General features: G+C 42.7%; 1 protein-coding gene across 1 annotated transcript in view; it reads left to right on the top strand.

Moving 5' to 3' along the window:
- Positions 1-16,703, top strand: part of PLXND1 (plexin D1) — a 180,718-nt gene that overhangs the window by 148,030 nt on the left and 15,985 nt on the right. Inside the window, 6 exon segments of the mRNA XM_048490141.1 lie at positions 800-946; positions 3,894-4,050; positions 6,840-6,943; positions 9,175-9,238; positions 15,084-15,118; positions 16,094-16,198. Of these exon segments, the coding sequence (XP_048346098.1) occupies positions 800-946; positions 3,894-4,050; positions 6,840-6,943; positions 9,175-9,238; positions 15,084-15,118; positions 16,094-16,198 (612 nt within the window).

The raw sequence follows: 16,703 nt of genomic DNA, 5'->3' as shown, positions 1-16,703 counted from the left end.
AGAAGAACCCGTCGTCAAAATGGCGGCTGGGAGAAGCGGCGCAAGACTAGGATTATTTTTTTAAAAGCCTCTCTCGGTCTCTCACTTGTGCGCATGATGACTTCCCTTCTTGGGAGCTCCCAGCAGCTTCTTTACGCAGGCACGGTGTCAGGAACAGATGGGGAGGATCGCGAGAGAGTTTTTAAAAAGCTGTAGTTCTCTCTCCACCCTCGGAGCCCCGCCACATTGCGCAAGCGCCGTGAGAGGAAAAGGTGGGAAAGGTGGCGAGAGCGAGTGACTGTTGCTATGCGAACTGCCACCGAAGGGCAAGGAGCGGGAAGGGCTGACCTGAGCACACCCCCTCTGGACGGGAGGAGGGCCCAGCCCTCCACAATATTTTCTGTTTCTTATGCGGCCCCATGGAAAAAATAATTGCCCACCCCTGATGTAGATAATAACTCAGACCATGACCTCCCAACTAGAGAAGAACTGCAACATTCATCCTATAATTCAGGCAGTCATAGAAGTTTCAAAATTGTAACCAAAGCAGGTAGTTATAAACTTCAGTAAAATCTCTAAGTGTTTTAATCTCTGTGGAAATATCACTTGAAGGGTAGTGAGCTGCTCCTGTAGGTGAAAGCTGCCATTACTCTCCTGGACAGCAAGCAAACGTTGCTTGTAACAACCACCATGTTAAACAGGGCATCATTTAATGCCCCAGAGAGGAATAGTGCCACTTGGAAGCATTTACATCTCTAAAGATACAAGCTGTGTTATGGGAGTGTACTTTCTTTAAATTTCCCATTGTTTTACTTACCAGGAAACAGTTGGGGAGCCCTTCTTCCTGCTACTCTGTGCTATCAAACAGCAGATCAATAAAGGATCTATAGATGCCATCACCGGAAAAGCCAGGTACACTCTCAGTGAAGAATGGCTACTGAGAGAAAACATTGAAGCAAAGCCACGGGTAAGAGGTTCCTATTCTTAAACATATATAAAAGAATCATTAATATCTTGACTAAATTTGGTGCAGGAGAAATCAGTATCAATTTTAGGATATGGTATGCTCCCTCCATCTCACAGCTGAGGTATGCATCTGGTTTCTGAGCTGCCACAAATGAGATGTCTTGTGGTTAGGAGGATTTTCTCAAATGAAGCTGGTTTCCACTGATTATAGAGTTTGAGATGTTTTTAAGAAGCTATACCAAAGATTTTTGAATAAGAGCTTCATGGGAAGGTCATTAAGCTTACAGGAGCTATTGAACATATAATTAAGGGGCAGGGAATTGCCTTTTGAGTCAGGGTATGAGATCATTATATGGGATCCCTGAAGACAGGCCCAAATGATTGGGTACATTTACTTACTAATAAACAATGGAATCACCAGAGTTGGCAAATCAACCGTTGAGGGGGTTTCCCTCTTACTTTCCCATCACCTCCGTCTGGGATGTTGGAACTGTGTATTCTGTTTAATGTTTAAAAGTATGTAAAATGTATTTAAGCAAAATGCATTTTAAAAAGATTCATAGGGAATTGCATCGTCTGATGACTATATAGTATCCCTAGGTATTGTGCATATCAGATATCCAAGTTTTCAAGGCTTCAAGAAATAGTTTAGTTTATTTTGTACATGGCTTGTAAGAGCGCCCACAGATACGCATCAAATTTTTAAATATTTGGGTGCTGTGACCTCTGAGGGAGATGACATATTATCTGCCAAGAATTCTGTCTGATTGGCTGAGATCCAGGATATGCTAAAAAATATATGCCAGTATCATTTGCTGTGCAACAATGAGTGAGGTAGAAACTAAGAGTGTCTCATCGTTACAATTTCTGGCAAAGCAGTGACTTTACAGCCAGTGAAAAAGGTTGCTGGTTGTAAAGTGAAGCTAGTGATGTGAAGGCTTTTATATAGGGTGTTACAGGAATTGTGCTGAAAAGTGGTGCTGTAAAATTCCTCTTGTGGGACTCACTCATAACTAAGAATGTAAAGTCAGGGGAAATACGTTAACTTCATCCCTGACAGTAAATGCAGTCGACAGACTTTTATAAGATCCTAGCCAAACTCTGCTTTTGATTACAATACCCAAAGTCTGGAGGAACTCTACAGAATTTGTGGGGTCACTTTCTGAGCTATGATGGTGTAAATGAGAACAGGTTTTTGGCACTGTATCCTTTGCAGCTTCACAGCAGATTCCCATCTGTAATTTATGAGACAGAGCTTAGCAGTAGGGCCCTCAGTATTAACTTTCTCTTTGCAGAGATGATAACTCCATAAGACCAAACTGGGGAATTGCCTATCAGTGCAATGCAGACCGGGGTGGTGGGGTGGGTGGGGGTGGTTGTGCTGTGTCTGGAGATGGTGTGGTGAAGGTGACACCATACCACCTCCAAAGGGGCTCCAGGCAGGAAGAAAATTCAAAATCCCTCCTGCCACTCAGCCCAATAAGGGAAACAGACTTGTTTTCATGGCATAAGTGTGAGGGCCGGTACAGGGGCATTCCCAGCGAGAAAGCCCAGAGGAAGCCAACTAACATTAGCTCCACCCCCAGGAATACCACTAGCCCACTTCCAGTTGCACCAACAAGGCAGAGGCTCTTTTGGGCCGGGTGCCGCAGAGCTCCAGAGTGCCCTCCCATCTCCCTGTTTCCCTCCTAGGTGGAGTAAGTGCCAGTGGGCAAACATGCCAGCGTGGCCCTGCACTGACTCCAACAGCCAATTCCCCTCTCCCATCAGGCTGTACGACTCTTTGTTTGCAAGTAACTGCAATAAAAATTAATGCACGTTGTTTTCAGATGAAAAAAAGAACCAGATCCATTCAGAGATATCAACAACCCATTCCCCAAGAATGAGTAACTTGACTCTCTGTTTCAACATTATAATTCTTATTAAACTTTTACATTCCATTACTTACTTTTCATGAAGCCCAACTCCATCCTAAAAACAGCACCATCAGTGGTTTGGGCCTGTCTGTGGCAAACACATTACAAAAGGTTACTACCAAACCTACTAAACATGGGGCTGTTTCTGTGATGTTCAAAATGCCTTTATGAATTCATGTAGACAAGACAATGCCCGCTTTGTTCTCTTTGCCAGGTTCTTTGTGAATGTATATGCTGCTTTACACAAAGCCAGACTGTTGATCCATCTTTCCTAATACCATCTTTTCTGACCACCAGATGTTCCCCCAGTATCTCAGGCAAAAGCTCTGTTTCCTGACAATCTTTTAAATAGCAATGGTACAGATTGAACCTGAGACTTTATGCAGGCAAAGCTTGTTGTCTAGTGTTGAGCTCTATAGTGTAGATCATTCTATATTTCTCCTGCCACAGCTGGACATTTTTGAACAGAGAAATGACAGTAGTTATCAAGAAGGGAGCAGCAGTGGCGTAGTGGTTAAGAGCAGGTGTACTCTAATCTGGAGGAACCGGATTTGATTCCCCGCTCTGCCGTTTGAGCTGCAGAGGCTTATCTGGGGAATTCAGATTAGCCTGTACATTCCAACACTCGCCAGCTGGGTGACCTTGGGCTAGTCACAGTTCTTCTGAGCTCTCTCAGCCCCACCTACCTCACAGGGTGTCTGTTGTGAGGAGGGAAGGGAAAGGAGTTTGTAAGCCCCTTTGAGTCTCCTACAGGAGAGACAGGGGGAATATAAATCCAACTCTTCTTCTACTACTACTGCTTACTGCTTGCACAGTAAGATATCTGTGTTAAAGTTCATACAAAGCACAATTCAGGGACAGCTCCTACTACTGTCCCTTCTGGTCTAGTTATTCTATGAATACAGAAGACCGCTTCAGTCTGTAGAGCTGTAAAATCAGTTTTCATCAACCCTCAGGATCATTTTTTTTCTTAATGTAATATATAGTGTGAGTCTTGCAAATCACATCCTAAACAGCTAGCTTTCTCCACAGAATCTTAATGTGTCTTTCCAAGGCTGCGGGATGGACTCCTTGAGCATTCGGGTCATGGATACAGACACTGTCAGCCAAGTTAAAGAGAAGATTCTTGAAGCCTTTTGCAAGAATATTCCATATTCCCAGTGGCCAAGAGTAGAAGACGTTGACCTTGGTAAAAAACAACAACACCACACAACTTTCTGCATTTTTCAGAACATGAATGACATTCACAGTACACATGGCTCGTCTTTTGACATGAACCACATGCACTGTATTTTGTGTTTTTCTACCACCTTGGGATTAAGCAATGTGCATGTGTGTTTAGAATCTTAATCCTAATTCTTTAGAATTATAATCTGGAGTTAAAACCAAGGGCTCCTGAGTTCAGTGCTTGTTTGGCTCACGTTCAGATGGAATCTACGGTGTTTTACAGGGATGAAAAATTACACTCGGTTGGGAGTGCAATAGATAATTTACTAGACCTGCACTAGTGACTGACAGTGTAATCTTAAGAAGAGTTACACTTTTTAACCATGTTGGTAAATAGTTTCACAAGGATGTATCTGATCTGGCTAGTCCGATCTCATCAGATGGGGGACCACCAAAGAAGTTCAGGGTTGCTACACAGAGAATGTCTCTTGCCTTGAAAAAGCTGTAAGGTTTCCTTAAGTCGGCTAAGACTTGATGGCAAAAATCCCTCTGCTTAGAATTGCACTGTGAGTGGCCCACTGGCTCATATTACCTGTCACTGATAACTGCCCTAGATACATGCTAAGCATCCTGTCTTGCACGACTACACAACAGTGGTCTTATAATAAACTATAAGAACTGCTAATAGGTGGTGTATTCTACAGAAAGGCAGCTGGGGATGAACGTGGAAGTTGCTATAACTGCTCACAGACCTAAGGCTTTTGACAGTGAGCAAGGGCAACTCTCTGACAGAGGGGAGGACAAGTGAGATGGAAGTTTGTTGGGACCTCAGGAGCACTCCAAAACATGGCATAAGGTATAATTGAGGATATTTGAATTACATACCTGGCAGAGGGTGCGCTATGCAGTGATATTGCTACAGGTTAGTACATCATTAAAAATTGGGTCTTCTTAGCTTCTTCTTGCATGACTTACTGTAAGAACATAAGAACATAAGAACAAGCCAGCTGGATCAGACCAAAGTCCATCTAGTCCAGCTCTCTGCTACTCGCAGTGGCCCACCAGGTGCCTTTGGGAGCTCACATGTAGGATGTGAACGCAATGGCCTTCTGCGGCTGTTGCTCCCGATCACCTGGTCTGTTAAGACATTTGCAATCTCAGATCAAAGAGGGTCAAGATTGGTAGCCATAAATCAACTTCTCCTCCATAAATCTGTCCAAGCCCCTTTTAAAGCTATCCAGGTTAGTGGCCATCACCACCTCCTGTGGCAGCATATTCCAAACACCAATCACACGTTAGCATTGTGAAGAAGTGTTTCCTTTTTATTAGTCCTAATTCTTCCCCCCAGCATTTTCAATGAATGCCCCCTGGTTCTAGTATTGTGAGAAAGAGAGAAAAATTTCTCTCTGTCAACATTTTCTACCCCATGCATAATTTTGTAGACTTCAATCATATCCCCCCTCAGCCGCCTCCTCTCCAAACTAAAGAGTCCCAAACGCTGCAGCCTCTCCTCATAGGGAAGGTGCTCCAGTCCCTCAATCATCCTTGTTGCCCTTCTCTGCACTTTTTAATCGTTGCAGGAGTAATCTTTAGAACATAATTAAAGTCACAGTGGATCAGACCAAGGCTCATCATGTCCAGCAGTCTGTTCACCCAGTGGCCAACCAGGTGCTTCTAGGAAGCCCACAAACAAGACAACTGCAGCAGCATTATCCTGCCTGTGTTCCACAGCACCTAGTATAACAGGCATGCTCCTCTGATACTGGAGAGAATAAGTATGCATCATGACTAGTAGCCATTTTGGCTAGTAGCCATAGATAGTAGCCCTCTCCTTCATGAACATGTCCACTCTCCTCTAAAGCATTAAATATGTCCACTTTCCTTAAAGATGGCAGGCATCGCCACATCCTGGGGCAAAGATTTCCACAATTTAACTATGTGTTGTGTGAAGGAATACTTCCTTTTGTCTGTTCTGAATCTCAAACCCTTCGGCTTTTTTTAATTGATAAAGATGTTAGCAACACACAAGATTTTAATTGCCAGATTTTAGTATTGTTTATAGTACCTTCTTTCAGCCATGATCCAGGGTTGGATCCTGTGATATGTCAGCAAAAGGCACTGATGGTCACAAATCTTCCCCATGTTCTCCCACTCCCCCAGTCCTTTCCAACCCTAGGAAAGTTTATTCCTGGAATTTTGAGACCTATAAGGACTAATATTCGCATGAGTTTGAGAGGCTGCAATTGGAAGGGAAAAGGAGATGAAATCACCTTTCCTGCCCTTAAAGTCAGTGCAAATCTACTAATGGAAGTAGACAAAGGGAGAAATTTCTCCTCCTCCCTGATGCAATTCCTGACCACTGTGAGGTCCAACCAGTACAATGGAATTCAGTTGAATTAAATAAACATGTTCAGAACAATGTTAGTTTAATTTCTTTTTTTACTTTTTTTTTAAAGTTCAGATACTTGGAGATCAGATGTTTTTCTTTTGTTATCAGATTTCTTTCATTTACATGCAGTAAAAATGTGTGCAGTGTTTGAAGTGGTACGATATGTGCATTGTGAAAGGTGCACATAAATCACAGCACAGTTCAGAACTTTCCTTTCTTTACCTCCTTGGCTTGACATTGGAAGATTTCCCGCTGTGAGTAGCTGATGGTGTCTCTATTTGGCCCTTAGAGGAGCGGAGCTTAGTGCTGAAACACCTGTGCCCCTTGTCAAAGGTGGCATCTGAATAAAAAGTGATTTATGTTCTCGCCTGCACAAGCAGTGATCGGCCATGGCTTCCATTTGTTCCATTTTCTGTATTTAGAATGGTTTGCCACAAGCACTGACAGCTACATCCTTCGGGACCTCGACGACACGTCAGTGATGGAGGATGGCAGGAAGAAACTGAACACGCTAGCACATTATAAGGTAAAAAGAATGAACACTTGAAGAAGTTCCCTTCCTTTGGGCCTGCTTTTCCTTAGGGACACACTAGGATTCGCTTTCCAAGCAGGATTAGCAGACACAAGCAGAGAGGTTGCCATATCTCCGTGAGAGCTTCTGGGGAACAGACATCTGCCCTGGCGAGAAACTCGTTAATATTGCAACACATTGAGACTAATTAAACGCTCTTCATGCAAAACAAGTTATTGCTGGGGGGGAGAGCCTCTTATTCCCAGTGGCTGCTATCCATCCTAATTAAAATCAAACCATTCCTCTTTCTATCTAGTAGCGGTGACAGAGTTCCCATTGGTCAATTATGGCCTGCAAATGGCCCATTTTCTTTTGTTTTCTTTAAAGAAATAATTTCCTTTGAAATGCAACTTGAGAGATTTAAGCTTGTATTTAAAATTACTTCATGCGCATATTATACTTTCAAGCAAATAGATATAACACGGGCCACTAACTGCTGGATCTTGGGGAAGAAAGTTTATACAAATAGCACATCACACTGAGCCAGGTTAGGTAGTTTCATAAAAAACAGCGAAACAATGTGACTACCTTTGCAAATTAGGCCTTGCTATGTGATTGTTCCACATTGATGCTTTGGAATGACTCCCAATACACTTACAAAACATCGCAATGAAAAATTCACATAGGTTGTGTGGGAAGTCTCTGAAAACAGGATATTAGATTTCTGTCATCTCCCGTACGAAAAACTTTCATGAAAAATCCACATAGATTTATCATTCTGAGGTAATTCTTTCCACAAGCATTCTTCGGAGGAAGAAAAATATCCATCTGAAACAACCATCAAGAGTGTTTCTTGATCAGGATTCCAATCGCATTTCGTGTGTTTTGTCCATGCGCACACCTTTGCATGCAGAGATACACCAAAATACAAGCTTAGGTTTTTCATTCTTGTTCTAAAATAACATTGATTTTGTGCCCTTGATACCAGTATATTTAAGGCAGAAGGCAGAAAACGTGCAGAATCTTGAGACAAGATCATTAAGTAGCTGTGGTATAGCTTAAAGAAATACTGTGATGAATGTAGTAAAATAGGGCATGTTCATTTCCATGTTTTTCAAAAACTCCAATGCAGAGGGAGGACCCTACACAAGAAGAAAATTAGTGCAAGAAATCAGTGCCCATATTTGTCGGAATGGCTATACTTCTTTAATGAAGAAGGGCATTTGCACACACAGGTACACATGCACACACAGAGAGAAGCAGGAAATGGATCTCTAAACAGTGGCATTCACAACAGATGTGTTGTGAATAATACCAGGTAGTCATGCAATTACCAATAATGGGTTGTACGAAAAAGTCCCAGTATGATTGTGGTGGTTTTTCCAGGCTGTGTGGATCTTGTTCCTAACGTTTTGCCTGCATGTGTGGCTGACATCTTCAGAGATGTATCACAGAGGGAAGTCTGTTACACACTCTGAAGATGCCAACCACAGATGCAGGCGAGACGTTAGGAACAAGATCCACCTGACCACAGCCACATAGCCCGGAAAACCCACCACAACCAGTTGAATGCAGCCGTGAAAGCCTTCAACAAGTCCCAGTATGGTTGCAATCTAAGCACAGAACTAGATGTTCCAAAGGAACCAAAGAGATTCCAGTTCCTCATATGGCTAATTTGGGGGGCTAGACAAATATTTACATGGGAGAATTATGGGGGGGGGCATTAACCCATTCTGCATCTATTGGTTCTGCTCTACAAATATCCGTCAGCCTAGTCATTTCTTGAAGTTTTGCTTTCCTCCTGTCACAATCCAAAGCCCCAGAAGTGAAGGGTGGGGGGCGGGGGGATCAGCCAGGGATCAAATATCCCCTCTCATTTGCTGGTAGTGTTTTCAAATCTCCCTTATTCCTGTAAATGTAGGTTGGAATTATATGTTTGCCAAAATAGTGTCTAATTTGACTCCAAGTGTCTTTCATGCACATGAAGACAAGGGCCATGGGGAGCTGAGTATGGCATCTTTCTTTCAGGAGAAATATTCTTCTCATGTCAAGGTTTCAAATATACAGAGTTGAAATGGGAATTTTATTTTTCTGGTTTCATTTCTCTTCGCCTCATAGAAGCATCACCTCTACGTAACTAGAGCATAAGAAGATGAATTTTAATCTTCATGTATTGTCTGTAAGAGAGTCACAAATAAGGTGCATGTCTCTAATATACTGTTTCATTATTTTCCTCTCATTGACAGATCCCTGATGGTGCCTCACTTGCTATGAGTTTAACTGATAAGAAAGACACCACTCTAAGCAGAGGTAGGCTTCTTTCACGAACAGTCATAGACGATGTTGTAGGTTTCAGGGTTTCTCTGTTGTTTTTCCCCAGAAGCGTGGAAAATCAGATTTTGCATTCCAAATCACCATCTGAGTGAGTTGAAAAATACATGATAGTCACATTATTTATTATTTTACAAAGTTTATATACTGCTGCTTTGCCCTTGTCAGTTTATCTTGACTTTTTGCTTTACAAAATGCAGCCATGAAGGCTGACAAACTAAAACAGACGAGTAATATGTGTAGGTTCCTCCTCCTGCCATTTCCTAAAAAGTAAGCTAAACATTAGAAAGAACTTTCTGACTGTCAGGACTGTTTGACAGTGGAATTCACTGCCTTGGAGAGTGGTGGAGTCTCCTTCTTTGGAGGTTTTTAAACAGAGGCTGGATGAACATATGTTGGGAGTGCTTGTCCTGCATTGCAGGGTGTTGGACATGATGGCCCTTGTGGTCTCTTCCAACTCTGTGATCTTGCCCAGCAAATCACCCCAGAAGGTCCCTTGCCTTGAAAACCCCAGAGGGTCGCAGTAAATCAGCTGTGATTTGATGGCTGAAGAAGTAAAAGGTGGAGGTGTTGTGGCTCAGTGGTAGAGCATGTGCTTAAAATGCAAAAGGTTCCAGGTTGAATCCCCAGTATCTCCAGCTAAAAGGAGCAGCTGGTAGGTGATGAGAAAGACTTCTGTCTGGGATCCAGAGAGGGGATACCAGTCAGTCTGAGTAGACAATACTGCCCTTGAAGGACCAAGAGTCTGACTGAGAATAAGGCAGCTTCATATGTTCATGTGGAGGCCCATATACCATGTTCAGCAACAAGCAGTTCGTGGATATTGAAAGCATCAAAAGGGAAAAGGTTAAGAATTCCTTCTGCCTGCACAGGTCTTCTTTTTTCAAATACAGCCTCCATTAAAAGCACAGTTCCTATGAAAAGGGAAAAATCGTGTGTGTGTGTGTGTGTGTGTCTGTCTGTCTGTCTGTCTGTCTGTCTGTCTGTCTGTCTGTCTGTCTGTCTGTCTGTCTGTCTGTCTGTCTGTCTAAGTTCAGGGGATCTGAGGTTATTAATTTATCTTGCATTCCTATTTCTCCAGCATAGTAAACACTTGAACATAGCAGACACTTCGACTAACAAAGGTCTCTGCATCAAAACCTTGGAGTAATTAGTGCGACATGGGAAAACACCTGAACCACACACTTTTGAGCAGACTCTTTGTCTGCGAATTGTATTTGCAGTCCTGGGCTCAAGGTGGTTAGAATTTTCTTGCTGTTCATTAGGCATTCTTAACCAACGAGGAAGTGTTTCTGCCTGTGGATGTGGCAACTGATTTTGGTTGATTCTTTGACCTGTGGGGAAGACCACAAGTCGCCGTCAGTCTTCCAGCTTCAGTCTTGTCAAAGGCAACAAGCATCCCTGTATACATATTCAAGCACTGGAGCCTTAACCTTGAAACCTCATCTCCCTCTCTCTTTGTATTGCCCTGACCTTGCTGTTTAAACTGCTTTTCACATAGCAGCAGATATAGACTTACTAGGAAGGTGTGTGAGCTTTTTCTGTTCGTACCAGAAACAGGCAGAACTTTTCCCCAGGAGTGCCATGTCAGATCCACATTTCAGAGGTTCACCAAATCATCCAGATTTCAGATGCCCACCAAATCATCCTGACCCTTTCCAAAATCCATTTTGGATTCCTGAATCCTAGGTTAGTAAGTCCCAGCAATATCGTAATGCAGTTCCATTACAATATGGGAAAATCCAGCGGCAACTCTCGTATATCAGTCTTGGACTAAGTCCTGTTTGAGAATTTTCATATGTGAAGCTTACTGCCTATTCTTGCTTCAGTTGGGTTTGTAATGCAAATGTCAATACTATAGTTGCCAAAAGACTCATTTGCATCACAAATATCATCCCTCCACTTCCGCTGCTACATTAACAGTGAGGAAGCATTTGTATACATAGCACAAGAGATTCTTAAAAGCGATGTAGGCCTCATGTGTGAAGGTGCCCTTTGTTTTTCCATTCAAGGTGAAGACATTCATGGTGCTATGAAAAATTCCTGCTGTCTAGAAGTAATCAGCCATCATGACATTGCTTTGGTTGTAACTGGGACTTGCAAGATCCCCATCTCTCGGAACAGTCGCAGTGATTTAGCTGCAGTAATTTATGTCACTGAATCCTACCATTCATCTCAGAGCCTTCAACATCCTCCACGAAACTGAGCAGGATTGATGGCTACACAAAGAGACAGAAAGGCGGAGCAGAGACACTTAGTGCCCTGTTCTCTGCAGTGTATGACATTCCCTGAATGGCAGCCAGAAGTCTGAAAGGGAGAAAAAAAATCAGTGTCTGAAGAGTAGTGAAGAGTATTTTGGCAGCGCTCAAAGAGCGGCCAGGCCTGGAGCTCTCCATAAATATAACATAGCTCTGACCTTCAAACTAGTGGCTGTGAGGTCATTCTCTTCACAATTCCTGAATAGTCTTGTTTGTTGACTTTTGTACTTGAATGGCTGTCATCTTTTCTTTTTTGTGTGTCACATTGACTGCTAATCTCCACCCACCTCAGACACTATGTAGAAAGTTTTGAGCTGAGTTGGTAGCCTACAAGTAGGTTGATTAAAGTTTCAGCAGTCATTGTGGCCCTGGTGAGAGCCCAGCAATTAAGAGGGCAGGAAGGAACAGGAAGGTGGAACCACAGCCCACAGAGTAACCATACAGTCATCTTGACTGGCGAGAAATGGCCACAACTTTTATTGGAACAGCAGCTGTCAGAGCCTTGGAACAGCATGGGAAATGGATCCAGTTATCAGGCAACCACCCTGTCTGCCAATAAATATCAGGTGACCCCACTTGTCAGCAGATATCACCCCTCTGCCCTTTGCCAACAAGCTAGATGGCCCAGCAGGAAGGACATCCAAGATGGCAATTTTATGGGTTCCATATGGGTTCCAGCCACACAGTAGTCCCCTTGGCACTCAAGGTGAGGGCACACCTGACAGTCCCCAAGCTGGCCATGTTTCCAAAGCACTCACCCCGGAGTGATCCTTATAGGGATCCTTGACACGAGGGACACGAGGGATCCTTGACACGAGTGATCCTTATAGGGATCCTTGACACAAGGGAAATGGCCACGCAAGCTACTTTCCCCCAAAAAAGAATCCATCTCCATCCTGCTACTACCAATTCAGTAGTGACAGAAGAAAGCAAAATAAACACATCATACAAACACAACACCCCAAAAAGCACTACACAGAGGAAGGGTTGAGTGGGAGAAAACATATGGCTTAATGAGGCCTGGACATAGTGATGGTGCCTCAAGTAGGTCAGGGAAAGGAGCCTTGCAAGAACCCTGCCTCCAAACCTTCCAGGCTGCACTGGATTGGCTGGCTGGGCAGGAAGGAGGTCAGCAGGCATGCTGTAATGGTTGCCCAGTCCTGGAAGAAGGGTGCCTAGCCCAGAAGAAGGGCCATACCCCTTGGCTCACAAGAAGAAGAGTTTGGATTTATACCCATTGTTTCTCACCTGTAAGAAGACTCAAAACTTACAAATATCTTTCCCTTCCTCGCCCCACAGGAGAAATCTTGTGAGGTAGATGGGACTGACAGAATTCTGAGAAACTGTGACTAGCCCAAGGTCACCCAGCTGGAATGTAGCTGTGCGGAAGCAAATCCAGTTCATCAGATAAGACTCAGTCACTCATGTGTAGGAGTGGGGAATCAAACCTAGTTCTGCAGATCAGAGTCCACCTGCTCTTAACCACTACACCACACTGACCCTATAGAACAAACAGTTCTGTATAGTGCAAACAATTCTATAGCTGTTCATGACCAGGGTTAAAAACAGAATGTTTCATAGTACTGCCTGAAAGAATCTCAAATGTCTTTAGCAAAGATAGCAGTGCTACTTATGTGCTACTGTGTTTTTTCTGTGGCAGAGTCTCAAAATGCTCATTTCTGAACAGTGGAATGGGTTTTCAGTCTGGTTAAGCCTACGAGTGCTCCCAGACTACATACGCATTGCTGATATGGGCTATTTGGCCAGCTGCAGAACAAGTTTTTCTTAGTTCTCACCTTCCCAGATAAGGGGAACCTTAAAATTTGATAGGTGGATTGCAGAGGTCTGCATTCAGAGCCACCAGTTCCAAAAAAATCTAGAATCAGCCATGTGAGTGAGCTGTTGAGCTCTCGGAAACAATCTCCCCTCATCCTTCCCTTTTTCTTTGTTTTTTTTCCTCATTAGTCTTTCTTTTTTATCTTTTTTTTGCTTTTTTTTAATAACAAGTGGATCTGCATTACTCAAAATGTTGATTTGTGTGGAATATACAGACACCTGTAGGGGAATGTCATAATTTTTCCCTTAGTATAGAACTGTGGTCTTCAACCTATGGATCATGTTGGTCATGAAGCCCCAAAACTTCAGGTTGGTCATGAAGCCCCATCTGCCTAGTCACAAACAAACACCTATAGAATTGCCATATTTCTTCTTCTTGCTTTATGTAAGGACTTGCTACTGGTGATCATGTAGAGGGCAGTAGTGCCATGTTGGTAGCCTCTCTAAACACATGGCAAGAGGAGCTGTAGGATGGTGTGGCGAGGTCCTCTTCAGTGGTGGAGAGGATTCCTCTATGACTATGAACCTTGATTCCTCTATGAACCTTGACTTGTTCTTCACTATGATACACTTCAATGCTTTGCATGTGCTTCCAGATCACATTTCTTTGAAGAATTTTCCAAATGTTTCCAGTTTCTTGTGGGGGGAGGGGGGGTTCCAATCTGTATACTAGATATTAGATAAGCCTGTTTCATTGTCTTCTCTAGTAAATGCTTACAAGCAGCTATCCTTAATTAAGCATCTACCATATAAACAGAGCACTCTACATCTGATTAGTCACATCTGATCTTTCCTTTTTGGTGTAGGACTCCTTAGTGAAATGAATAAACCCAGCTTTCCTTTGTCTGTGTTGATGGAGAAGTGGTGTTAGAATATTGCTAGGTTCCTCTTTTCACATTACATGCATTTTCGTATTGTATTGCTATCCCTGAAGGCTAATGCAGTAAGTAAAAGAGATTACACTTAGATGCAGCAGTTTTACCTACCCCCAGAGGAATGTAACTGAGCAGAGGGTGAGGATCTGAGGTTTGTAATCCCTTCTTTTCCAGTAAATCAGATTTGATTCTCTCCAAAGTTCTGTTCATGCCGTTTCCAAGGAGCTGACAAATGTTCACCCATGAAGAGCCACCAAGGCTAAACGTTGCTAGTTTTGTATGTGGTCCAACCATTGGAGAATAGAGCACTGGAAGCCAGTATCTTCTGCATTCCAATCTCAGTTGAACCAGCATCAGTTTTTCCAATCACAAAACACAAATTTCTCTGTCAGAAACCATGGAAATATCATCTGAGTTAATATTTCATTTGTTAATGTTACTTGTGTTCAGTGTTTAGTAATTATACTTTGTGTCATCGCTGCTCATTGGATTGGATTCATCAATGTCCAAGTGGAAGCATAAACAGACTTAGCCCAGTTCTCCTTGTGCAAGGCCTTGTGCAACACCTAGCACATTCTTTGCTATATGTGATAGTGCCCTGAAAGTGGTTGCACAAGATCATGCGCAAAGTGAAACACAAAGTTGACTTAATGCATGTGGCTACCACAGACTTTTTCTTGCATTTCCACTTGCACAAGAGATCTTAATGCTAGCAAAATGTTGGACTGCATCCAACCCAGTATCCTTAGGAACAGCAGAAATATTCAAACATTCTTTCTAAGAAAAGTCTTGCTGTGCAGAATAGCAAACCAAGTCAGTTTCTTCATTTTCTGAAATCTTTTTCTCCCCTTTCAGTGAAAGATTTGGACACCGAAAAATACGTTCACTTGGTAAGTATCTTATTCCAAAAGCAGTTGGGGATAATGACTCTTCCATTGTGGGTGGGCCAAACTTATTTTCCTTAGGGGGTCATTTTCTTCTTTGATCCTCTGTCTCCTCTTAATTTGGGAATTGGGCCCCTACCCCAAGGAAGCATGTGACTGACATGGCACATGCTAATTAAGAAAACTCCATCAATGTATGCACACATCACAACAGTTTTAAATAAAGCTGTAGAAATGATTGCTTAAACGGGATGCTTTGGTGGGCGTGAAGCAGACTGACCTAGTCCAATGGAAGTTGTCAAGTGTGTAGGTTAGGAAACAAGTCCCTGCTGTTCTCCCCCACCTTACAGCAGTTGAGCAATGAGCAACTAAAGGGCTGTAATTCTGAACATGGTTTATCGTCAAAGGCAAATCTTGGAATGCTTTCCATATGTGCAGCTTATGTGGACTGATTCATTTGTCAGCTGGCCAGCTTGTTGGCCAACAGTCAGACCCACTGTGGAGGAGGGGTAGGGCGATTGAGACCCTTGCAGACTCTGCATCATTTGCGTAATAAGATAAAAACTGAACACACTCTGTTTGGAAGAGTGAAGGTGGAAACTCTTTTTTTGTATCTTAATCTTGATCTTAGTCTTGCATCGATCTTTATAAACATATTTTATCTTTATAACCATTGTCAATTTCCAGAAAGGAAGAGAGTATTGTGTGTAGTAATGTTGTAGACAAATATAAACAGAACATGAAGTAAAATTCTTTACTCATTAAAGGGGGGAAGGGAGTCAAGCATCACAGCTGGCAAACAGAGCAGTTTATTTTTAATATTGTTCCAGTGTACACAGCCTGAGTGGTTTGGTTTATAGCACGGGGTACTGTTCTACCCCCTCCCCCTTTTCTTTTGTTATCTTTTGTAACATGAATGCTTTGTTGGCAGTTTTTATAAGTTAATTTCAACATATATAAGCTTTCTTCTCCAATTGTTAGGTTCTTCCCACAGATGAACTGAATGAAAATAAGAAATCTCATCGGCAAAGTCATAGGAAAAAAGTCCTTCCTGAAATCTACCTGACCAGATTGCTCTCCACAAAGGTAGGAGCAACTCTGGCCCTGTGGGTGGGAAGAGCAGTGGCTGTCTTCTAATGATAGTGGTATGAATCAGTCCACTTTGCAGCTGTCTTGGTATCAAATCCCAGAAGAGACATAATGTCAAACCGGTTAGAATGTTGAACCAGGGATACCCTTGGGAGCAACTGTAGGATGCAATCCTGTTCATATGTACTTTAGAGCGAGCTCTGTGAAGTCTGTCTAATTTTACAGCTATGCAGTTTTTTATTAGTCTGCTTTTATAGGCAATATTTACAGGGATGTTTTGCGCACATCTGTGTAATAATTCACATCAAAGAGACTCAAACTGTCCATGCTGGAATGTTTTTGCACTTTCAGAATAGCTGCTCACCTACAACAAATAACTACCAGTTTTTGGTGATGAGGCATGAAATATGTTATAAACTGGAAAAGAGTTGATATTTCATAGAATCATAGAGTTGGAAGAAACCCCAAGGGCCATCAAGTCCAACCCCTTGCCAAAGCACTC

Source organism: Sphaerodactylus townsendi, linkage group LG03 (assembly GCF_021028975.2).
Source record: "Sphaerodactylus townsendi isolate TG3544 linkage group LG03, MPM_Stown_v2.3, whole genome shotgun sequence".
In the NCBI taxonomy this organism is placed as follows: domain Eukaryota; kingdom Metazoa; phylum Chordata; class Lepidosauria; order Squamata; family Sphaerodactylidae; genus Sphaerodactylus; species Sphaerodactylus townsendi.
This window is presented reverse-complemented; position numbering and strand designations above follow the sequence as displayed.